The sequence below is a fragment of the Grampus griseus genome, assembly GCF_964374135.1.
Source record: "Grampus griseus genome assembly, chromosome: 18".
Taxonomy (NCBI): Eukaryota; Metazoa; Chordata; class Mammalia; order Artiodactyla; family Delphinidae; genus Grampus; species Grampus griseus.
In genome coordinates this window covers 913,868-937,131 of record NC_139012.1, presented here as the reverse complement: position 1 = coordinate 937,131, position 23,264 = coordinate 913,868, and the positions used below count along the sequence as shown (strand labels likewise).

Below are 23,264 nucleotides of genomic sequence, written 5' to 3'. Positions count from 1 at the left end.
CAGGGTCACGTCTTGGCAGGCGTGGTGGGATTTGTAGCATCACACACAGTAGGAACACGTTAAGTTAAACCCAGCCCATGTGGAGGTGGTGCGTCTGCCTTCGTGGAGCCCCGGGCAGTGACGCGCCCCAGGCCCTAGCAGTGCTGCTGGTGAGCTCCCACGGAGGGGAACCCGTGGCGTGGTTCCTTCCAGGAAAAGCCCACCTGTCCCCATGTGTCCTGTGCAGGACAGCCTGCCCGGGCTGTGGGTTTCTCAGCCAGAGGAGGAGGCCGCAGAGGGAGGGAGGCGGGGCCAGGGTGGAGGTCCAGGGCCTCCAGCCCTGAGCGGAAGGGTTTCGCTAGGGGCATCTTCTCCCTCCAGGGGTCCGGGATGACGCAGCCCAGATCTGACTTGCAGGCCTTAAATCTTACACACGTGCATCTGGTTTATTCTTCACGTAACACGATAATTTTACAAAATCATTTGAAAAACTTACCTTCTACAGTGAGGTCTCACGTGCACAAACCTTCCCTGGAGGCCACTGCTCTCCTGCAGGAAGGACGGTAAGTACTGGCACCAGTGACACTGATGCAAAAGTCACTGCTAGGGGTTAGTTTTCAGTGGCTGGTGAGCCGATGCAGACTGACAGGTGCCGATGGAATAAACACAATCGCACACGTTGCGTATATATTATCAGTGTCTCAGGTAAAAATATATATTTAGAAACACGAAGAGCTAGACTTGAAGAGCTACGTTACAGAATGACAATTAAATTGCTCCCGGCTGGAGTGTGGAGGGTGGCGGCCCGATGCCCTGAAGGCTGGTCAGCCCTGCGCCAGCAGCCGGGCCCGGCAACGCTCCCTCAGCCTGGCGATGCTGGCCCTGGACAGGCTCCCAGGCTCCGAGAAGATTTTCTGGAACAGAAAGGGATTAGTTTAGATCCCGCAATGCGTTTCCCCTTCCTGCCTCTGGTAAAGGCTGGGCTGAGGCCCGTTGGTCAGTGAGCGAAGGAAGGTCACCTGTTTCCATCACTTTTTAAAACCGAAAGGATGTTAGTGACAGAATAACTCAACCATCAGCCCAGACACTGCCCGAAGAGTCTGCGGCTTCCCCATGCGGCCAGTCGGCCAGCCGCGGCGCTAGGAACGCACAGCCCCTTTGACCTTCACCCCAGGAGGGCAGGGGCCTGGGGAGCCCGGTGGGGCGGCCGGAGTTTGGAGCAGAGAAGGGTTTACTGCGGGGCAGAGCAAGCAGAATGGGCGGCTTGTGCCCCCAAAAGGCCCAAACTCCCGGAAGGGTTTCAGCAAAGCATTTTCAAGACCAGAGGGGGAGGGGTCCCAGGGTGTGTGATCAGCTCTGCACAGTTCTCTGGTCGACGTGAGGTCACAGGGTCACATTATCAATCCTCAGGCGCCACAAGGGCTGGGGGCGACACTCCTTGGTGGGTTTAGCATCTGAAAAACTCAGGAAACGTGCGTGAGATACGACTGTCTGGGTACTTCGAGGAGCCACAGCAGAGGAGGTGGGGGAGGGGTCTGCCCCGGGAAGGCCCACAGGGTCTCGCTTCGTTACACTTGGGTCACGTTTAGCACTTTAAAAATTTTGAATCCAATCCATAAAATGTCTCAGATTCTGAAGTCTGAGGCTCTGAGCTCCTGGAATTAAAATTCGGTAACGTCTTGTCCAATTTTCATTCTTTTGGTGTTTCTTTGTTTTTGTGGTAAAACCCACATATTGGGTTGGCCAAAAAGTGCCTTCGGTTTTTAAGTAAAAATAAAAGACGTTTTTCATTTTCACCAAGAACTTTATTGAACAATGTATTCACCCTTTTGTTCCACTACCTTCTGCCATTTTCCAGGCAACTTCATAATTCCTTCTTCCCCAAACTTTTACCTTTCTGAGCAAAGAACTGTCCCAGGTGCCTCTTACAGGCTTTCAGGGAATTGAATTTTTTTCCATTAAGAGAATTTTGTAAAGACCAAAATAAATGGAAATCCGAAGATGTAACATCTGGTGAATACCGAGGATGAATCAGAACTTACAAACTGTAACAAGCTGTAACAGCTTTTGCCTGGTCATTAAAGAAACATGCGGTCTTGCGTTATCCTGATGGAAGATTATGTGTTGTTTTCTGTTGACTAATTCTGGACGCTTTTCATCGAGTGCTGCTTTCAGTTGGTCTCATTGGGAGCAGTACCTGTTGGAATTAATCGTTTGGTTTCCTGGAAGGAGCTCATAATAGAGGACTCCCTTCCAACCCCACTATATACACAGCATCACCTTCTTTGGATGAACACTGGCCTTTCGAGTGGTTGGTGATGGTTCATTTCACTTGCCCCACAATCTCTTCCATTCCACATTATTGTACAGTATCCACTTTTCATCGCCCATCACAATTTGTTTTAAAAACGGAACGTTTTCATTATGTTTCCGTAGAGAATTGCATGTGGAAATCTGGTCAGGAAGGTTTTTTTTCGCTTAACTTATGTGGAACCCGAACATCAAAGCAATTCACATAACCAAGCTCGTTCAAATGATTTACGTTTGATTTGGAGATTTTGAGTATGTCTGCTATCTTCCACGTGGTATAACATTGACTGTTCACAATGTCTCGATTTGATCGCTATCAGCTTCAACTGGCCTACTCGACTGCGGAGCCTCGTCCAGCGAGAAATCTCCAGCACGAAACTTCGCAAACCACTTTTGGCGCGTTCCAGCAGCCACAGCGCCTTCTCCATACACTGCACAGATCTCTTTGCATTTTGGTTGCGTTTTTACCTTTACTGAAATAATAAAGCATAATACGCTGAAAATGTTGCTTTTTTCGTTCCATCTTCAATATTAAAATGGTTACACAAAAATTCACCAATTTTGATGTCTTCTTAAAAGGATGCTGATATGACAGCAGTCACAATACAATGTACCAAAATTGTTTTTTTTTAAACATGTCTTTATTGGAGTATAACTGCTTCACAATACTGCGCTAGCCTCTGTCGCACAACAAAATGAATCAGCCATATGCATCCATACATCCCCATATCCCCTCCCTCTTGCGTCTCCCTCCCACCCTCCCTATCCCACCCCTAGGTGGTCACAGAGCACCGAGCTGATCTCCCTGTGCTATGCGGCTGCTCCCCACTAGCCATCTGGTTTACATTCAGTAGTGTGTATATGTCCATGGCACTCTCTCACTTTGCCCCAGCGCCCCCTCCCCACCCCCCGCCGTGTCCTCAAGTCCATTCTCTCTGTCTACATCTTAATTCCTGCTCTGCCATTAGGTTCATCAACACCATTTTTTCTCTTAGATTCCATATACATGCGTTAGCGTACGGTATTTGTTTTTCTCTTTCTGACTTACTTCACTCTGTGTGACAGACTCTAGGTGCACCCACCTCACTACAAATATCTCAATTTCATTTCCTTTTATGGCTGAGTAATATTCCACTGTATATATGTGACACATCTTCTTTATCCATTCATCCGTCGATGGACACTTAGGTTGCTTCCATGTCCTGGCCATTGTAAATAGAGCTGCAGTGAACATTGTGGTACATGACTCTTTTTGAATTATGGTTTTCTCAGGGTATATGCCCAGTAGTGGGATTGCTAGGTCATATGGTAGTTCTATTTTTAGTTTTTTAAGGACCCTCCATACTGTTCTCCATAGTGGCTGTATCAATTTACATTCCCACCAACAGTGCAGGAGGGTTCCCTTTTCTCCTCACCCTCTCCAGCATTTACTGTTTCTAGATTTTTTGACGATGGCCATTCTGACTGGTGTGAGGTGATGCCTCATTGTAGTTTTGATTTGCATTTCTCTAATAATTAGTGATGTTGAGCATCTTTTCATGTGTCTCTTGGCCATCTATACGTCTTCTTTGGTGAAATGTCTATTTAGGTCTTCTGCCCAATTTTTAATTGGGTTGTTTGTTTTTCTGAAATTGAGCTCCATGAGCTGTTTATATATTTTGGAGATTAATCCTTTGTCCATTGTTTCATTTGCAAATGTTTTCTCCGATTCTGAGGGTTGTCTTTTCGTCTTGTTTATGGTTTCCTTTGCTGTGCAAAAGCTTTTAATTCAGTCCCATTTGTTTATTTTTGGTTTTATTTTCATTACTCTAGGAGGTGGGTCAAAAAAGATCTTGCTGTGGTTTATATCAGAGAGTGTTTTTCCTATGTTTTCCTCTAAGAGTTTTATAGTGTCTGGTCTTACATTTAGGTCTTTAATCCATTTGAAGTTTATTTTTGTGTATGGTGTTAGGGAGTGTTCTAATTTCATTCTTTTACATGCAGCTGTCCAGTTTTCCCAGCACCACTTATTGAAGAGGCTGTCTTTTCTCCATTGTATGTTCTTGCCTCCTTTGCCGTAAATTAGGTGCCCATATGTGGGTGGGTTTATCTCTGGGCTTTCTATCCTGTACCATTGATCTATATTTCTGTTTTTGTGCCAGTACCATACTGTCTTGATTACTGTAGCTTTGTAGTATAGTCTGAAGTCAGGGAGCCTGATTCCTCCAGCTCCGTTTTTCGTTCTCAAGATTGCTTTGGTAATTCAGGGTCTTTTGTGTTTCCATACGAATTGTAAAATTTTTTGTTCTAATTCTGTAAAGAATGCCATTGGTAATTTGATAGGGACTGCACTGAATCTGCAGATTGCTTTGGATAGCATAGTCATTTTCACAATATTGATTCTTCCAATCCAAGAACACTGTATATTTCTCCACCTGTTTATGTCATCTTTGATTTCTTTCATCAGTGTTTTATAAAGTTTTCTGAGTACAAATCTTTCGCCTCCTTAGGTAGGTTTATTCCTAGGTATTTTATTCTTTTTGTTGCGATGGTAAATGGGATTGTTTCCTTAATTTCTCTTTCTTATTTTTCATTATTAGTGTATAGGAATGCCAGAGATTTCTGTGCATTAATTTTGTATCCTGCAACCTTACCGAATTCATTGATTAGTTCTAGTAGTTTTCTGGTGGCATCTTTAGGATTCTCTATGTATAGTATCATGTCATCTGCAAACAGTGACAGTTTTACTTCTTTTCCAATTTGTATTCCTTTTCTTTCTTTCTCTTCTCTAATTGCTGTGGCTAGGACTTCCAAAACTCTGTTGAACAAAATTGTTTTGAATGAAGTTAAAGACAATTAAGTGCTACTAGAGCCATCTTACGGAGAAAACGACGAACCTCTTGGCCCACCCAATAATTTACATCCTAGCCACTCCAGGTGTGTGGCTGGGTGGTGTAAGCTATGTTCACATGTTGGGCATCGGATCTCCAGAACCTTCTCATCTTCCCAAACCCAACTCTGTCCCCAGCAACCCGCTTCTGTCTCTATGAATCTGACTCCTCCAGGGGCCTCACATATGTGGAATCAGACAGTTTTTGTCCTTTTGTGACAAATTACCAAGCATAATGTCCTCCAGGTATCAGGACCTTCCTTTTCGAGGCTGGATAAAACCCCGCTGCATGGATGGACCATGTCTTGTTTATCCATGCATCTGTATGGGCATTCAGGTTGTTTCCATGCCTTGGCTATTGTGATGCTGCAGTGAACGTGGGCGGGCTGGGGTCTCTTAGAGACCCTGATTTCATTTCCTTTGGATAAGTGCCCAGTAGTGGGATTGCTGGATCTTATGGTAGTTCTATTTTTAGTCTTTTGAGGACCTCCATACTGTTTTTCACAGTGCCTGCACCAATTTACATTCCCACCAACAATGTATGAATAGGGTTCCCTTTTCTCCACATCCTCACCAACATTTGTTATTTGTGGTCTTTTTGATGATGGCCGTTCTGCCAGGTGTGAGGCGATAGCTCATTGTGGTTTTGACTTGTATTTCCCTGATGACGAGCGATACTGAGCATCTTTTCGTGTACCTGTTGGCTACCTGTATGTCTTTTTTGGATAGGATCTACTCAGGCCCTCTGCCCATTTAAAACTTTTTTTAAAACATTTTGGCCATGCTGCACAGCATGTGGGATCTTAGCTCCCTGACCAGGGATCAAACCTGTGCCCCCTGCATTAGAAGCGTGGAGTTTTAAGCACTGGACTGCCAGTGAAGTCCCTCTGCCCATTTTTCTTTTTCTTTTTTAAAAATTTATTTATTTATGGCTGTGTTGGGTCTTCGTTGCGGTGCATGGGCTTCTCTTGTTGTGGAGCACAAGCTCTAGGTACGCGGGCTTCAGTAGTTGTGGTATGTGGGCTCAGCAGTTGTGGCTCACAGGCTCTAGAGCACAGGCTCAGTAGTTGTGGCGCACGGGCTTAGCTGCTCCGCGGCATGTGGGATCTTCCCAGACCAGGGCTCAAACCTGTGTCCCCTGACCACTGCGCCACCAGAGAAATCCGCTCTGCCCATTTTTAAATGTAATTCCTTGGCTCCTTGTTGTGCTGTGGTCTCTGTGTGTCTGGATGTTGACCCTTTAGCAGCCATGGTTTGCACAGTCTCTCCTGTTCTGTGAGTTCCCTCTTCACTCTGCTGCTGGTGTCCGTTGCTGCACAGAAGCCCTGATTTTGCTTTTGCCCTTCCTGCGTGGGCTCTTTTCGTTTTGACTCTGCCCGCAGCAGCTCGGAAGCCGGTCGGGGCCGTCAGTGAGCAGACTAAGCAAGGAAGAAACCAGATTTGAGAAGTGGAAGCAGGAAGGGACTCAGACTTGCTTCCAGTAACAGAGAAACTGCTTCACAACGAGGAGGAGAGAAGGCGCCTGGGGGGCGGGGTGGGAGCACCTGGGAGCAAGTTCTGAGCGGGCGATGCCCTGAGAACATACTCTTCAGATGCGTTCAGCTGTCCTCTTCCCGTTACGTTGCTCTCAGCTGCCAACGAGATCACGGCTTTCATTCTCAAGGAAATTCTAGATGTTCTCACACAGGATTTCAGAGAGGTTTGACCTATGAACTGCAGTTTTGCTGAAATGCATATACAACTTTGTAGCGACCCCTGAGAAAATAAGACCAGGGCCACCTCCCGGCCAGCGTCCCATGATGGCCACACCTGTCGTGGGCAGACACATGTCTTTACGCAGTGGCTTTTCTGCCGTGTGGGGAGACCACCCCGCCAATCCTCTGCGTCCATCAGCTCACAGGGCCCAGAACACCTTGGGCTGGAACACCGGCCACACCCGCCGTGGACACACGTCCGCCCGCAGCCATCACACGAGCAGGCCAGGCGCCCGCACTAACTGAGCACCTACTGTGTGCGGGGCCCTGCTCCACAGACAGACTCGCACTAACTGAGCACCTACTGCGTGCGGGGCCCTGCTCCACACAGACTCGCACTAACTGAGCACCTACTGCGTGCGGGGGCCCTGCTCCACAGACAGGCTCGCACCACCTCGGAAGCATCAGCCCGAGTCCAAGGGCCGGACGCCAAACTTGCACTGTCTGACTCTATTTGTGCCAAAGTCCAGGAGGCCGAGCCACGGGGACAGAGCAGGGCGTTAGCTGGGGCTCGGACGCCCTTCGGGGAGAAGAAAACGCCCGGGCCCAGTGACGCAGCTGCACCACCCGCTGAGCGGAAGGCACTGAAGAGCTCTGAAATCTCCAGGTAAAGGGTGAATTGTACCGGGGCCTTCACTCACTGAAACCAAACACCTAACAGCCCTAGGCTGCGGGACCTCCTCGCCAGGGCCTCGTACCCTGGGGGCGGGGGAGGGGGCACGCCATCAGTGCAGCTGTTTCAAACTGGAAGCTGAAGAACACAACAGCCGGGCGTCTGGGTCAGCGCTCCCCCCTCCCAGGGTCACTCCAGGCCTGGGCTTCGCCCCCCCATCCCAGTGTCCCAGTGTCCCTGTAAACCCCGCCCCCCTGGGCCTGCGGGACGCAGCATCCACTTCGTTCACTCAGGTGATCTGAGCTGTCCACACGGCCTGCGCCAGGCCCGGGACCCAGCGGGGAGGGACGGACAGGCGTGACCCCACCAAGGCCGGAGAGAAGTCAACAGGCGTAGGGCTGAACAGAAATGGGGGGCCCGGTGTAGACCGGGTCATCGGGAAAGCCTGGGATGGGGGCGGTCACCTCCCAGGCCCGGGAGAAACCAAGGTGTGGATGTGACGGGGCTCCCTGGGGGGCCCCAGGTGGCACCCGGCCCCACCCCTGGGCTGACGGCGCAGGAGGGGAGCAAGGGTGACCACCCTGGGTCTGCTGGGCACCCCGGGCTCCAGGAGAAGCTGGCCTGGAAGGGCTGGAGCCCCTCCCTGGGCTGCTTAGGGGGGAGGGCCGGGCAGCCCGCGCAGGGAGGCGGCAGGGCGCTGACACCCACCCGCATGAAGGTGTGGCATTCAGTCACGAAGCTCCCTCTGGTGATGTCCTTGAACTTCTCGCAGATGTCGGGGACGCTGGTGGCTTCCAAGATCAAGGCCTGATGTTCCTTGATGAGGGTCAGCGCCACCCGGAAGATGATCTTAGAGCCCTCGTTGAACAGACAATCCCAGATGCGAAGCACGGTCTGCAGAGGCAGAGACAGCGGGTCAGCGCGTGGCCGCCTAGTCGGCCCCAGTCCGAGCCAGGCGCCCTCACCTCCACGGGCAGGACGTCCACAAACAGGCAGATGAACCAGCGCGACACGACCAGGGTCCACAGCAGGCCGTGACTGTCCATCAGGGCCGCCACCGCCGGCAGCTTGGTCCTTACCAGCTCCCCGAGGACCTCCTGGTCCGTCTTCAGGCCCAGCATCGAGGGGCTGTAGTAATCTGCACGGGGACAGGGGAGAAGCGGGGACGTGGACCCCACAAACCACAGCCCCTGACACCCGTGACCCTCGTTCCCCCTTAGCCATGAGGGGGGCCACGCCCAGCGACCCTTTCCAGAGGGTGACCCAGGGCAAGGTCCCAGCCACAGGGATGCAGGAACTCCTGGGAGCAATGCCCAGAGTGGGGCCCCAGGTCCCAGCACTCTGGACAGCAGTGCCCCGCTGGGCATCCGTCACAACCTGATGGGAAGCAGGGACGTTTGCAACCCAAGATCAGGCAGCCAACAGTGGGGGCAACCAAGTGTCCGCTGACGGATGGACGGGAAAACCGAACGTGTGAGCGTCCTGGCACCCCCCCCCAGAGTGTCCTGGGCACCCCCCCACACTCTTGTGTCACGTGTCCTATTTTCCTCTCATGGAGAAGATGCAGGTGAACGTTACAGGAGAGCATCAGACAGACCAATGCTTCCAACTGCGTGACTGTCTTGAATGGACACTTTCTTGCCAAGGAATTTTCTAGCTTAATGTCATGTATTATAATACATGATAGCTTAAACCTTGCTGTAAAAACAGGAATAAAATAAAATAATAAAACAGGGGGTCTTTCCTGGTGGCGCAGAGGTTAAGAATCCACCTGCCAAGGCAGGGGACACGGGTTCGAGCCCTGCCCGGGAAGATCCCACATGCTGTGGAGCAACTAAGCCCGTGTGTCACAACTATTGAGCCTGCACTCTACAGCCCGTGAGCCACAACTACTGAGCCCACGTGCCACAACTACTGAGCCTGTGCTCTAGAGCCCATGAGCCACAACTACTGAGCCCACATGCCACAACTACTGAGCCTGTGCTCTAGAGCCCGCGAGCCACAACTACTGAGCCCGCAGGCCACACTACTGAAGCCCACGTGCCCAGAGCCCGTGCTTCACAACAAGAGAAGCCACAGCAATGAGAAGCCCGCGCACCGCAACGAAGAGTAGCCCCTGCTCGCCGCAACTAGAGAAAAGCCCACGCGCAGCAACGAAGACCCAACACAGCCAAAAATAAATAAATAAAATAAATAATTTTAAAAAATAATAAAATAGGAAAACTTGGTACGCGTTCTGTGCCCGCTGCCACACACAGTTTGGTCATTCACCACAGCAAAGGGAAAGACGTTCTTGTTAATTAAGTATTTGGGTTAAAATAGAATCATTGTGAGTATCGACACGACATCAGTCACACCACCGGTTTTCAGAGCGCGTGCACACACTAAACCATGCTCAGTACTAAAGACCCCAGAAATCAGTTACTAGAAGCCTGTTCAGTTATAAATACCTGGGACTGAAGCTTCCTTCCCTCCCATACCCTCCTCTCACTTCTGTTCCTAAACCCTAGGGCCGCTGGCTGTCCTGTCCTCTCAACTAGCAGCACTCTGGCTCTGGTCCCGGGGGCAAGGGGCAGGCTCCGCTTCCCGTCCTGCAGGTGCTGAGCCGTCTCAGGAGAGCGCGGCAGAGACAGCGGATTTGCGGAGCCGTGAGCACAGCACGGCCTCGTTCTCGGTTACAGACAGGCTTAGGGCAGCTCCCAAAATAGTCAAGGTCACACCCCACACCCGCCACAGGCCTGAGCCTTCTCCCCGAAGCCAGGCCTTCTCCCGGGGTCGCCTCACTTTGCAAACAGCCCAATGGCTGTGTCAGCACGTGGAGAGGGGAGCGCTGCTGCAGGGGCAGGTGGGCCCGGGGGGCCCGGGTACTGTCGCGCCCACAATGAGCCCTGCCCGCCCTTGTCTGGGCCACGCCTTCTGGCTTCAGCAGGGCTGCTCCCGGGAGGGGCAATCGTCGCCCGGCTCCCCTGTGTCTCAAGGGGAAACGGGTCAGACCAGCTCTCAGGACGCAAGCGTGTTCGTTCATAAGTGGGCTGACTCATCACCAATGTGACATCCCAAGCTGGCCCAGCCCATCCCAACCCCGTCCCTTCTCTGCAGGCTCGGCAGTCTGAGGGCAGATAGGGTAGGGGTTCCCCAGAGGAAGAGACCCAGACATAACTATCTTGACGTAAAAGAAGCCATTTTCGGTCTGGGCCATCCTGTGATCTAAGCCCGGCCACGATGCCCTGTCCTTGCAGAAGGATGGGCCTATTTCCATTGTAGTTTAGTTGACTGAACCTAATAATCATCAGAAATGACACTTTATGGCCTTAAAATAAGCCTGTGCGATGCACCACCCCGGGGGCCACTGTTGCGTTTCTGTTCCTCTAGGTCGGCCCTTACGGCCTCTGTTGATCTCGGTCCCGCTGCTGTGTCGCCACCAGGCTTCCCCAAACCCCCGAAGAGCCCCTGGGATCGGTCACGGTGGGAACGTTCATCAAAATGCAGCCTCTGGCCTAACTGAGCAAACGGCGACCACGGAGCCGTGCTGGCGTTTTGTCTGGAAGCCTGTCCATCTTCTCCCCGACAGCTGTTCAGGCTCCGCCATGAAGCCGGGGCAGCTGCCCCTCTCCGTCCTCCGTCCCCGCGGGCGGCATCCCCCCAGCCCTTGCTAACAGCGGCACAGGCCCGAGGAGAGGGCCCCTCTTCACGGCACCGCCCAGGCTCGCCTCCCGGGGGCCCAGAGCTGTGGATCTGAGCCCAGGCCTCCGTGCTGCCGTCCGTGAAGGGGACTCGGTGGTTGGCATGTGTGGTGTGGCTGCTCCACGGACCAGACGAGAGCGGATGCAGGCGAGCCTGGAGCCTGGACGGGCCCCGGCCGCCCTCGCATCCGAACACGCAGCCTCCAGGACGGGCGGCTGCTCTCCCGGGTGGTCCTGGGGGAGGCGGGCACAGCAGACAAGACCACCAGGGCTCGTCGCGTGGGCAGCCGGAGCCCGTCCACAGTCACCAGGACTTTGCCAGCGGCTGGACCAAGCACCACCATCGCGGCTGTGGGGGGTCACATCTGCCCAAGTCCTCTCCCACCCCAGACGGCTCCGGCCACTTCTTGTCCCAAAGGGACCCTACTCTGCAGCTCACCGTCTACGCGGCGCATCACAGAAACCGGTGGTGGTTTATTCACTAAAACAATTAACATTCAGTAATAAACAGAAAAGTAGAAATGCACGAGAGGAATGATCTTCACCTCGAAAGCAGTAGCCACAACAGCTGACGGTCACTGCGCCCATGGCCATTCACGAGCCCAGCAATGAAGGCTACAGAAGCCCGGCCGCTCGCCGGCCTGCTCACTACGGCCGCGACAGTCCCCACGGTCCAGACGCCAGCGGCGCAGACCCAGACGAGGAGCTCAGAGCCCGCTCGGCCACGTCCGGGCCCCGAGACGCATCGCCGCCTGCTGGGACCTGCATCTATCGCGCTCCTATCTCAACTCAACTGCAAGAAGGTTTTCGACCTCGACTCTCAGACAGTTCCTTCCGTTTCGTCACGTCTTGACTTGTCAGTGACATCGTCTCGGCAACACCAGAAAGCGACAGTTCCGCTCTTACCGCGAGGACTCAACGTACCCGGGAGTATTCTGCCAACAAGGGCGTCCAACAGCCAAAAGGACTCCTCTTCACTCCTTGTCACCAGAATCAGATAGCCCGCTAGAAAGTTCATTCCCTGAAATTAGACAAAAGAACCAAAGGAACTCACTGAGGTCGGGACCACCCGCAGACTCTGTAATCGCCCGGCTAACGGCTAACTTTCCGTGTCCCTGGCTCTTCCCTAAAGCTTGCCTGGTTCTGGAACGACCCTTCAGTGGAGCTACGGCGTCTGAGGCTCTGCCGTCTAGCGACACGTGTAGCTGGGCCCATGACTCCTGACTTAGAGCAGGCCAGGGCCTCGTGTGCATTAAACTATTGGGGGGAAACTACACCAGTGACCACACTTCCTAAGAGCGGTAAGGCGCGTGGTCTGACGCTCGGGGACGTTGAAGTGGAATCTCGTGATAGAGCCCATTTGGGGAAATTCAGGGTGCACAGCGCCAAGGGGGCAGACGCTGCCATGTACACACAGTTCAGGACCCTCAGCCGCCAGGGGCGGGCGGACCCGGAAAGGAGCAGCGGTGGCCGAGCGCCGAGTCAGCGCCCCTCCTGCCAGACTGGGTTTCGGGTGACTTCCACTTTCTTCTTTGCTGTTTCTCTACAGCTTCTAAAATAAACACGTATTTCTCTAGCAATAAGGGGAAAATCCAGCTCTCGTCAACCAACAAGTTGAATTTGGACCCAGACACACCAGCGAGACAGCCATGGAGAAGCCAGCTCCCCGACCCCCGGACCTCGGACTCCTGCCTGCGGGGCTGAGAGACGATCGACTCCTGTCCTGTGCGCCTCTCAGCCGGCGGCACGATGTCACGGCACCCACGGGAGGCTCATACGTGTGTGTGTGTGTGTGTGTACATACATGCGTGTATTTCCATCAGGCTCATGTTTAAAATTGTGTGGGTTATTTTTTAACCCTATTTTTAAGACTCACAAGAACAGCAGCTAGAATAATCTAAGGACAGTTTCTCAGCTGCCCTGTCTCCCCGACTCCTGAAGGCCAGCTCCTGCCCCAGGACAGGACGTTAAGGGCAGTCGTAACAAGTGACAGCGACAGGGATTACCTCGGAAGAACAGATCTGCCCAGCTGCGTCTTTCCCGCATGTACCCGCTGCGGAACAGCGGCCTGAAAACAACCTGGGGATCACACCGGCCGCTCTGTGAACGGCGTCCTCACGTGTCTTTGCTGCTGGTCTTTTCAAAGCTCCTGCCTCACTCCTTCCCGCGACCCCCCCGTCCCCCCGGAGCTGAGGCCACACCACGTGCCGTCCACATGGGACACGAGCTGCCGGGGCCGCCCCGAGTAGGCATCCGTGTCCCCGGCCCCCGGCCCGGCACTCGTGGTCCAAGCCCTGGAGCCACCGGGGGCCGTAGGTGCTACCGCCCAGGGCCTGTCTTCCTCTCGGGGACGCTTTGGCCTGGCCTCCGGCTCGGGGGGCAGAGGCCTCACACGCAGGGACAGGAGCCCCCAGCCGCAGCCCCTGGCCCCTGCCCACACCCGCCGGGACCCGGCAGCCTCCGGAGTGCACGGCGGGAGGGTGCGGTCCCTTCGCCTCCCGACCCAGCTCCCCTCGCTTTCCAGGCCGTGAACACTGTCCCTTCGATGCTCCAGAAGGAGAGTCTCCAGGGAGGAACGAGAACTGATTCCTGCCACCTGACGGGCAGCTCCGCGCAGCAGGAAGCACGACCCCTGTCACCTCCTACTGCCGGCTGATCCGGCTTCCGGAAACAGCCTCGAGGGGCTGGCCCACCGCACGCGTGCACGCTCAGACACACACACACGTGCCCAGCATCTGCACCAGGACGAGAGGATACTGGTCACCGCAGCCCGTGTTCACTCAGCTGCTTCCCCTTCCCCCCGCCCCGTCTCCGTGGCTGGCACTGCTGGGAGACGGTGAAGTCCCAGCCTGTGTCGGGGAGGACCTGGCAGCCCAGGACCAGGCTGACGTCCCTGCCGGGGCTGCGGGCGCCGGGGGCTCACCTGGCAGTAGCCCACGCCACGGTTGTGGTGCCCGTAGGCCAGCAGCACGTTGTACAGGGTCCTCTGCAAGCAGGGGTCCGAGCCCTTCCGGAACCGCACGTTGTCAGGGAAGGTCCTGTTCATGTCTGTGAGGAGATCCGCGGCGCAGGCCGCTCAGGGCTGGGGACAGAGACGGCTCTGCGGCGGACCCGGACCCTTCCTGACCCCCACCATCAGCCGGCCTCGGGGGCGCAGAGGCGGCCCCCCGGGGCCCCTGTCCCGCGGCAGCCCGGCCCGGGGACACAGGTGGGCACAGCAGCCCTTCCTCTGGAGTCAGCAAGGACGACAGAGCGGGATCCTTGGATAAGGCCGGGCTGCTCGGGCCCTGGCGGTTCCTGCCACCCCCGCGCCCCCCGCTTAGCCGGGGATGAGGTGGGGTGACAGGTGAACAGGTTACATAAAACTTCGGAGAATTTTCCCAGTTCTGAAGACTGAACACATAAGGAGGCAGGACACCCTGAGATTCCCGTTTAGAGAGAAACAGACAAAAGGGAAAACTGAGCCCGAGATAAGCTCATCGCCGCCGGCTTCTGTCTGCAGGACAGTCCGGCCGCCTCTTGCTGCTGCTTGGCCCCCCTCCCCGCCCGGGCCGGACGCCTGCCTTAAGGAGCTGCGATCCTGTGAAGCGAGGACGCGGGCAGAGCAAGGAGGGCGGGGGTCAACTAACAACCGCTGGCCCTGCTTGGATCAGAGCAATGGTGTCCACGTGACAGCGGGACTCTCGGACACAGCTGACGGCTGGAGGCCTCCCCACGGCTGCAGGAATTCTGCCCCCGGGCTCTGGCCCAGGCCTGGGCTCTGCCCACGAAAACCAGCTCTGAGCCGAACAGCCCGCTGCCTGCCTCAAAGCACGTACGTTTTCATTGTATGTTTTTTACAAAGAAGAGTTTTTTCCTGGAATTCTGAACCTTCCCAAAACTGGCATCCACCACAGGGAATTGTGTGCTTTTCACTAATTCAGACTAGAGTGATCAGTGCTCGTTGCTACATAACGTCTTCTAGGATGAGACGTTTCTCCGTGTTTTGAAATCTCTCTACGCCTACCCCACTGCCATGCTGGAGGCAGACGCAGCGGGACGTTTGGTCTGCACTTCCGTGGCACGAAGCACCCGCTCTACTGTCCCTATAAAACGACTGATCCAGACCCTTCAAAAGTAGACCTAGAATCGTCACAGGACCCAGCAATTCCCCTTCTGCGCATGTACCCAGAACACTGAAAGCAGGGTCTCAAAGAATGACTTGCACACCCCCGTTCGTGCAGCATAACTCACAGTGGCCAGAGGGGGGAAGCAGACCAAGCGTCCGTGGACAGATGATGGATAAACATAGCGCAGTCTCTACACGTAACAGAACGTTGTTCAGCCTCAGAAAGGAAGGGAATCCCGACACACGCTCAGCGTGGGTGAACCTTGAGGCCAAACCTCGAGGCCGTTACACTCAGTGAAATAAGCCGGACGCAAAAGGACAAATACTGTGTCATTCCAGCCATATGAAGTCCCTAGAGGCGTCAAATTCATAGAGACAGAGAGTGGACGGTGGGAGGCGGGGGAGGGGATGGGGAGTTAGTGTTTAATGGGGACAGAGGTTCAGTTTGGAAAGACAGAAAGGTCAATTTTATGTATCCAAAAACTCTGCACTAAATAGATCCTTTAAAATTCATTTTTCAAACAAACAGCCACATTCTACCTTATTTAACACGATCGGCCTTCGCTTGGACCTGAGGTCTCTTCCCGCCCTGAATCAGCACGTCTGGCCCTGCGGAGGGACCCCCGCACGTGTGCCCGCAGGGCCATGGCAGCGTCTGTTCTGAGCCCTTTGGCCGGGGTTTGCCGTGGCATCAGGGTGCAGCCAGCAGGCTCAGCGCCCCAGTGCCCCCCACCCCGTCTCCAGCTCTCACGCTGGGGACACACCACTTTCTCAACGTTACAAGTCAGTCCAACCTGACATTTAAAGTCATCAAATTTTTTAAATGAAGTATTTGTGTTTAAATCTGTAGTTGTCAAAAGCTGTTACGGCCAGAGAGGCAGGTGTATTTCCTCAAAATCTAATTATTCAATCCAGTACGTTGAACTCTGAAGAGCCTGGACACTCAGAGTATGACATGAAGAGAGGTCTCTGGTGTGTGGCTTCCTGCACGCGCGCAGCTGTGTCTGCGAGTCCGCGGGGGTCACCCAGCCCACGTCCCTCCTGTACTGACTGCTAGCTCAGCGGCCTCGCGTTCCTGGAGGGATTCTTCTCAGAAATGTGGTCTTTCTGGCACCATTTTCCTTACCACCTAGCTAGACACACAAATATTTCCTGAGCCAGTTCAAATCACTCTCCTCCCCTCGTGACTGCCTGCGTTTTGATTTTCCTTTCAGAAAACTGAAATCAGCTTTAACCACGTAACTTTAACCACGTAACTTTCCTCATCAACATCACAGCATCACCGGGTGCTAACACAGTTTCCTTCTGGGGGTGGCGCCCAGCCCCCATATCCCGGGGGACGGACCCCGTGCGTCACCTGTCCTGATGGCCTCCTCCAGGCTGTCATCCTTCTCTCCCTGGAGGAGATGGAGGTAGTAGCCGGGGTTCTGGTCCATCTGGGCCTGGGCTCCGCTCACCCCCATCCAGACGCGGGCCCGGTGCTCCAGCGGGACGCCCTTCCGGATGTAGCGCTTCACTGAAACGGAGGGAAGGGGCAGCTTTACCCAGACCGCTGGGCGCTTCCCGAGGCCAGAAACCACAGAGTTTGCTTCTGGCTCTCGCCGAAATCATTCAATCAGACATAAAAAAAGGTGCAAGGCTTCCCTGGTGGCGCAGTGGTTGGGAGTCTGCCTGACAATGCAGGGGACACGGGTTCGTGCCCCGGTCCGGGAAGATCCCACATGCCGCGGAGCGGCTGGGCCCGTGAGCCATGGCCGCTGAGCCTGCGCGTCCGGAGCCTGTGCTCCGCAACGGGAGAGGCCACAACAGTGAGAGGCCCGCGTACCGCAAAAAAAAAAAAAGGTGCAAAACTTCACGCACCTCCACCAAATCGATACATGCGCTCGTTACAGAATTCCGTTCTCCGTCCCCAGGCTAAGCACAGTCCGGAGGCTACAGCAGCCCTGCTACCTCTAGCTCGCTGTCAGCACAAGAATACGGGCTGTGAGGGTCACCTCCGTTCCCCACCCTGCCCGCTCCTCGGCCTGTGCCGGACGCTGAGGCACCAGCCGTATTTAACAGAAAAAGGTTATAGGCTGTGGTCAAGAAAAGCAGCATCGCTAAAATCTTGTCACTCAAACTGACGGTCACCTGTACGGGAGCATCTGAAAAGAGGCTTCCCGGAGGCCATGCCTCGAGCACTGCCTGCTCCTGGGAGGGCGTGTGGGACAGCAAACGCACGGCAAATGTGTGCAGAAGGATGCGGGATGACGAGGGATACCCAGAGGGAGGAAAGGACAGATTTTAACACCATCCGCCAAAGGCAAAGAAAACTCGAGAAACCCTTTGCCAGTTTAGAAGCATGTCGTAGGATCGCGTCTGGGCCAGAACGTCTTGGCCAGCGTGGCTTGGTCTGGTCATTCTGTTATGGGGACGTGACGTTTTGAAGTCTACCCTCCAACTTAGTACGATTTACAGGAGCCCTCAGGGGTCAGCGTGACCAGCCGCACCCAGAGTGAATTAATCCTCTTCACGCAACAGCAAGGGGACGGACAGGTCAGGCCTAACTTGGGAAGGGGCCATTCCCACCGAGACGGAGCAAAAGGAAAGGACACGCAGAAATCAACAGTAACTCCACGTATGAACAGCAAACCGCTGAAATAAAAACACTGAGACAGTATCACTTACGATAGCACCAAAAATGAAAGGAGAAATATTTAGGTATAAATCTAACAAAACATCTGCAAAGAGAAATCAAAGAACTACATCAACGGAGAGAGACGCCAATACACCTTCAGGGTCCCTCCCGCTGCCCTGTAGCTGCCGCCACACCCACCCAGGCCTCTGCCGACGTCCAGGCCTGCAGGTCAGCTGCCCAGGATCGCGCAGGAGGGGCTCCTGAAGGCGACCGACTGTTCTGAACCTCACCTGCGGCGGGGATTACCTAACTGTGCCGTTGTCTACACTCACAGACCTGTACGCCAAGAAGAGCGAATGTCACTGCAAAGTTTTAAAAATTAATATAAAGTATAAAAAGGAAAGTGCACACTGGTTAAACCCCTCACACTGTGCCTCACCAGCCCCAACCCTGAGTAGGCCTCAGTCTCTTAACCTGTGAAATGGGAACAAAGCACAGCCCAGTGCCTGAAACACAGTCAGGACTCGGGGCTCTCGGCTGCCTTAAGAGCAGTAACAACACCCAGAAGTTTCAGAGAATAAAGGCTGCTGTTATTTTCGTTGTTTGTTATCTGAATTTACTAAGTTTCTTCGGAAGAGAAAGAAAACGGTTTTCCCATCCTCAGGGACTGACGCTTCCCCAAGGGCAGGGCTAACCCATGCGTCCTCCTGGCCATTTGGAGAAGTGTAAAATATATGGTAAAAACCGCAAAGAATTAACTCCCAGCCGTCTGCCCCCAAAAAGTTAAGCAGATTCCCAGGTTTTTTATATTTGTCTTTAAAATATGTTTTGCAACTTCATTCTCATTTAGATGGTGCTAATACCCTAGCCCACCAGGCAGGAGACACAGAAGAAGCAAACGGGACAGAGCTTTTCCCTCACCAAGTGCCTTTACACCAAGGCGGAAAGGAACATTAAGGCAGCTTCCAGGTCGAGCACTGAGAGCAAGCGATCTCAGGCTCCCGGTGGATACTCGCCACAGACAAAGAAAAAGAAAAAGAAAAGCTTCATCGTATCCATAGCTAGCGTCCTCAAGCAGGGTGAGTTTCAGCTGTCATCTGAAGACTTGCTGGATGCCAGGATTCGTGGGTAATCGTGTGACTGGAGACAAGACTGAAGTCCTCTCAAAAAAAGAGAACGAACACAGTAGGACCCAAAAAGCCAGAAACGGTGAAGGCACGAGAGCAAAGGTGGTCTTCGGGCGTGCTTGCTGGTGTCAGGGGCAGGGCTCCAAACGCGGCTGCCTGGCTCTGACCGCGCAAGCTGGGTCCCACAGCGCTCACATGGCCTCCCCTCCCTGGGATGCCACACCCCCGACGACACTACGGCCAGCCCGGAACGTCTGGCAGGAAAAAACTGGAGGTCCATTTCCTGGATCACACGTCCACTGCTGTCTACGCCGACTGCCCCTCCCTCGGAGCCCTGTGGGTGCTGCAGCCTCCCCGGCCGTCACACCCGGAAGCCACAACAGCTCCAGTGGCAATGCCCTGGCCCACAGAACCCTGCGAGCCCACATGCCTCTCGCTGGATTTCCTGAAAGAACTTCAGGTCACTGTGTTCTCCGGTTCAGCTCGACGGTGAACCCCGTCCCCAGGCCAAAGTCTCACCAGGGATCAAGTATATTTGCTCCTAAACCTGTACGCCAAGTATACTCGCTGCCATGATCAGACAGTTTAACGAAGGTTGCATATATTTTTTAAAAATTAAAGCAAAAGGGCTTCCCTGGTGGCGCAGTGGTTGAGAGTCTGCCTGCCGATGCAGGGGACGCGGGTTCGTGCCCCGGTCCGGGAAGATCCCACATGCCGCGGAGCGGCTGGGCCCGTGAGCCATGGCCGCTGAGCCTGCGCGTCCGGAGCCTGTGCTCCGCGACGGGAGAGGCCACAACAGTGAAAGGCCCGCGTACCACAAAAAAAAAAAAAAAAAAAAATTAAAGCAGAAAAAGAAATAATTGTTACTTCAATAAAAGCAAGTTAAATTTTCAGAAAAAGTTGATAAGTGCTCCAAAAGGCAAAAGCAAAAACAAAACAAAACCTTTAAATCAGACAACCTCAAAAGTCGAGGAAAAGACTAGAGATCTGGAAGGATTCTGCACTCAGAGTGCTGTTACTCCCGATCCACCTGGAAAAAAAGACCCCGACACTGGAAAATAGATACAACGCGTTAAGTACGGCTCCGGCAGGAAAGATACAGAATTGGTGGACCCCCCCCCGTTCAAAGAAAAGATGACAGGATAGAATCAAACGACAAAATCAAAGAGGAATAAACATGCACGTGTGTTTCATATAAAAACAAAGGCTCATGCGCATATGTACATCTTGCCATGATTCTCTGCGCTAACTGACCTGTGGGTCAGCTGGACCCCTGGGTCTAGGTTGGACAGGAAGTCTTCTCCTGCATTAAAAAGCAAACGACAGCCCGAGAGTGCGCCCTGTTCCTGGGGGGACGTGGGACAGTCGCCAACGGTCACCTCTACGGGAGACTGGGGCCTGGGCAGCAGAGAAACTCAATTCAATTCACATCTTTTAGTGTGATTACGATGTTTTCCCATGTGCAAAAATTAAATTTATTTTTATATATTTGTGTGTAACGTTTAAAAACAAATCAAAAGGGAAAAAATGAAGCCGAGGTCTGCTGGAAACACGTTAACACCAGCAGCAACGCAGGGATGGACCTCGGCGTACAATCATGCAGGATATTAGCTTCGGGGTCTGGAAAGCAAGAAGGGTCAACCTTTGAGGTCCCTTCAGGCTGATGATTATATGAAACGCTAGTTTACCCATGTTTTTACTAAACACTGCCCACCAGTAACAGCCTTGAGGAGGGAGGGCCTGGTTGAGGGTGAAGCCCAGGGTGAGGCCGAGGTCCAGGTCCACCTGCCTCCACCCCACCCCCCCGTGTTAATCCCACAAGTATTTCCCAAGCATCTCCTGCATACTGGGGCCCCTCTGGGGGCCCCTTTAAAGGCAAAAATTGACCTGTCACCCCCTTGCTTAAACACTGACTTCTCTCTGCCTGGTGGTGCAACGTGTGCCCACCTGTGACCTGGTGCAGGGCCCCTGTTCCACCGCCGGGCCCTCCTCACCACACCCCTAATACTCTGGTCACAACTCAGTACCTGGTGGCTGGGACCCCCACCCTCACCCCTTAATTGTCATTAATGTCCCATGTCAGGAAGCCCCAGCAGCCCCTCTGCCCCACATGCTTGAGTTTCCTTCGCTCCCCGGGGCACATTCCCGTCCACCCCTCACCACCTGCCCGCAGGTACCCACGGTCTACCCTCTATCCACAGCGTGAGGAACACTGCAGCCAAACACTCCATTCATTCATTCAACAAACACTGAAGCAATCATCCATCCAAGCCAGCCGGCAGGGAGGGGTCTTTGATCCCAGCAGGGAAACAAAGGATAAAATAAGTAGGACCCACACCGCATAAGACAGGGAGGAACAGAAAATAGGCAAAGAAAGGACAGGAAGTGTGGGGCAGTGGGGTGAGACGGGAAAGCCTCCTGGAGGTGGCATTCCAATCCCGACCTGAAGGAGGCGAGGGCACAGCCTGGGGCTGGGGAAGAACCCCAAGGAGAGCAGGGGAAGAGGTGGGGGGTGCAGGAAGGACCCCGCTTTCACTCTGCGGGGGTCAGGGAGAGCTCTGCCCAGAACCGCGCAAGGGCACAGCCCTGGCCACTCTCATTTGGAGGAGCAGGAAATCCACCTTCTTCTGGAAAGAAGGCCATGGTCTCCATCCATCTCAAAGGACAAGCAGGCCTCATGCCGGAGGGAAGAAAGGAGGGCCTGCACCTTGACCGTGCAGCGCCCTCACCTGCGAGCCTGCGCGGGATACGAGCCGGGCTCGCGGCAGCCTTCCCCCCCAGATCCGAGACCCGAAGGAACCCCAAGCCCTGACCTCCCTGGCGCGCCCGTCACCCGTCGGTCGGGTCACTTGTTGCGCGCCTGGAGGATCAGGCTCCGAACTCACGTGTCACACTCTTCTGGACACCAGCGCCTCCCTTTAGCAGTCTGGACCATTTTATGGCTCTTCTGGTGAGTATCGCCAGATAGGTGGAAAAAAATTCTTCATAAGCTGCATAATCAAAGTCCTCAGGCCTTTCAAACCCGTACGGATCGATCCTACGACACAAAAAGACCCAGAGTAAAGTTCCGCGCGCACGTGGAACGTGGGACCTACGGCGCCCGGGGCCCCCCGTGGGGGGCGCGTGTTCCCCCCCACCCTCCCGGGTGCAGGAAGGGGCGGCGGGCCGAGCGCGGGCGCGTGCGCAGCGCAGGGGCCGCCCAGGGGCGCGCAGGCGCCGGGCACCACCGCCCCCGCCGGCTCCACGCCACCGGCACCCGCGCCCGCTATCCCGGGCTGGGCCAGGAGCGCCCGGGCCTCGTGCGCCTACCTGGGGACGCGGTCCCGCGCCGCCTGCGCGCGCCCCGCAGACTCCATGCCGAAAGGGGCGGGAGGGGGCGCCCGGGCCGCAGGGCCGGGGGTGCCAAGTCCACCTCCCGGGACTCGGGGCGCCTCCGGTCTTTCCGCCGGGCCGCGGGCGCCGGGAGGCGGGGCTGGCGGCGGGGGAGGGGCGGGGAAGGAGGGCGGGGGGGAGGAATGGGAATGTCAGGGGAGGGGGAGGGCGGGGGCGCGGCTGGCGCGGGAGGGACGGGGCGGGGCCCGAAGGGATGAGGGGGCGGGAGGGGCTGCACCTGCTCCTACGCCAGGAGCAGCTGGAGCCCGGAGCCTGGGAGGGAGGAGGCCGGGAGGAGCCCGAGGCCGGGAGGGAGGAGGCACGGGATGGGGGATGGTGGACCGGGGGCGGGATGGGGAGACCGGGGTGGGTGGGATTTGCGGCACCTGGGGCGGGACTGGGGACTCAACCTGGCAAGGCTGGCCGGACAGGTGCGGCGGGTACCACCCCTCATCCCCCACCCCCTGGCCTTTCGGGCCTGGAGCAAAGGTTGGAGGAGATCAATCCAGTTTGGATTCTTCTGACAGCACTCCAAACCTCAGTGACCCGCAGGTCCAAAGGCCGGCGTTCTGACCTATGACTGCTATTTTAATGTTCTTTTTGCAGAAAAAGGTCGTCTTATTTTTTACTTGGTCTTTTTCAACCTACACTTAAGACCTGAGAGCAACACATAAACAAGTGGATTTTTTTAAATTTATTTTTTTGGCTGTGTTGGGTCTTTGTTGCTGCGCGCGGGCTTTCTCTAGTTGCTGTGAGCGGGCGCTACTCTTCCTTGTGGTGCGTGGGCTTCTCATTGCAGTGGCTTCTCTTGTTGCGGAGCACGGGCTATAGG

At 54.7% G+C, this 23,264-nt stretch overlaps 1 protein-coding gene across 3 annotated transcripts; it reads right to left on the bottom strand.

Annotated features, from left to right (window-relative positions):
- Nucleotides 1-683: 683 nt before the first annotated feature.
- GRTP1 (growth hormone regulated TBC protein 1) lies at nucleotides 684-22,523 on the bottom strand. 3 transcript variants are annotated; one of them, XM_082676010.1, is made up of 8 exons: nucleotides 22,370-22,523; nucleotides 21,946-22,097; nucleotides 16,674-16,832; nucleotides 14,132-14,256; nucleotides 12,133-12,229; nucleotides 8,491-8,663; nucleotides 8,234-8,419; nucleotides 684-893 (listed from the first exon to the last, which is right to left on the bottom strand). In XM_082676010.1, the coding sequence occupies exons 1-8, from the start codon at nucleotides 22,414-22,416 to the stop codon at nucleotides 804-806; spliced, it is 1,029 nt and encodes a 342-aa protein (XP_082532136.1). In that variant the 5' UTR covers nucleotides 22,417-22,523; the 3' UTR covers nucleotides 684-803. The 3 variants fall into 3 exon arrangements, with proteins under 3 accessions (XP_082532136.1, XP_082532137.1, XP_082532138.1); XM_082676011.1 differs by having other exon boundaries at nucleotides 8,605-8,663; XM_082676012.1 differs by lacking the exons at nucleotides 21,946-22,097; nucleotides 22,370-22,523 and adding an exon at nucleotides 18,132-18,173.
- Nucleotides 22,524-23,264: the final 741 nt, after the last annotated feature.

What these genes read in the sequence shown, in the direction of transcription:
- GRTP1 (XM_082676010.1), bottom strand. Translation starts at nt 22,416, where the DNA reads ATGGAGTCTGCGGGGCGCGCGCAGGCGGCGCGGGACCGCGTCCCCAG. An exon ending in GGAGGAGGCCATCAGGACAG is followed by an intron (nt 14,257 to 16,673) that starts GTGACGCACGGG and finishes ATCTCCTCACAG; the next exon opens with ACATGAACAGGACCTTCCCT. An exon ending in TGGACGTCCTGCCCGTGGAG is followed by an intron (nt 8,420 to 8,490) that starts GTGAGGGCGCCT and finishes CTGCCTCTGCAG; the next exon opens with ACCGTGCTTCGCATCTGGGA.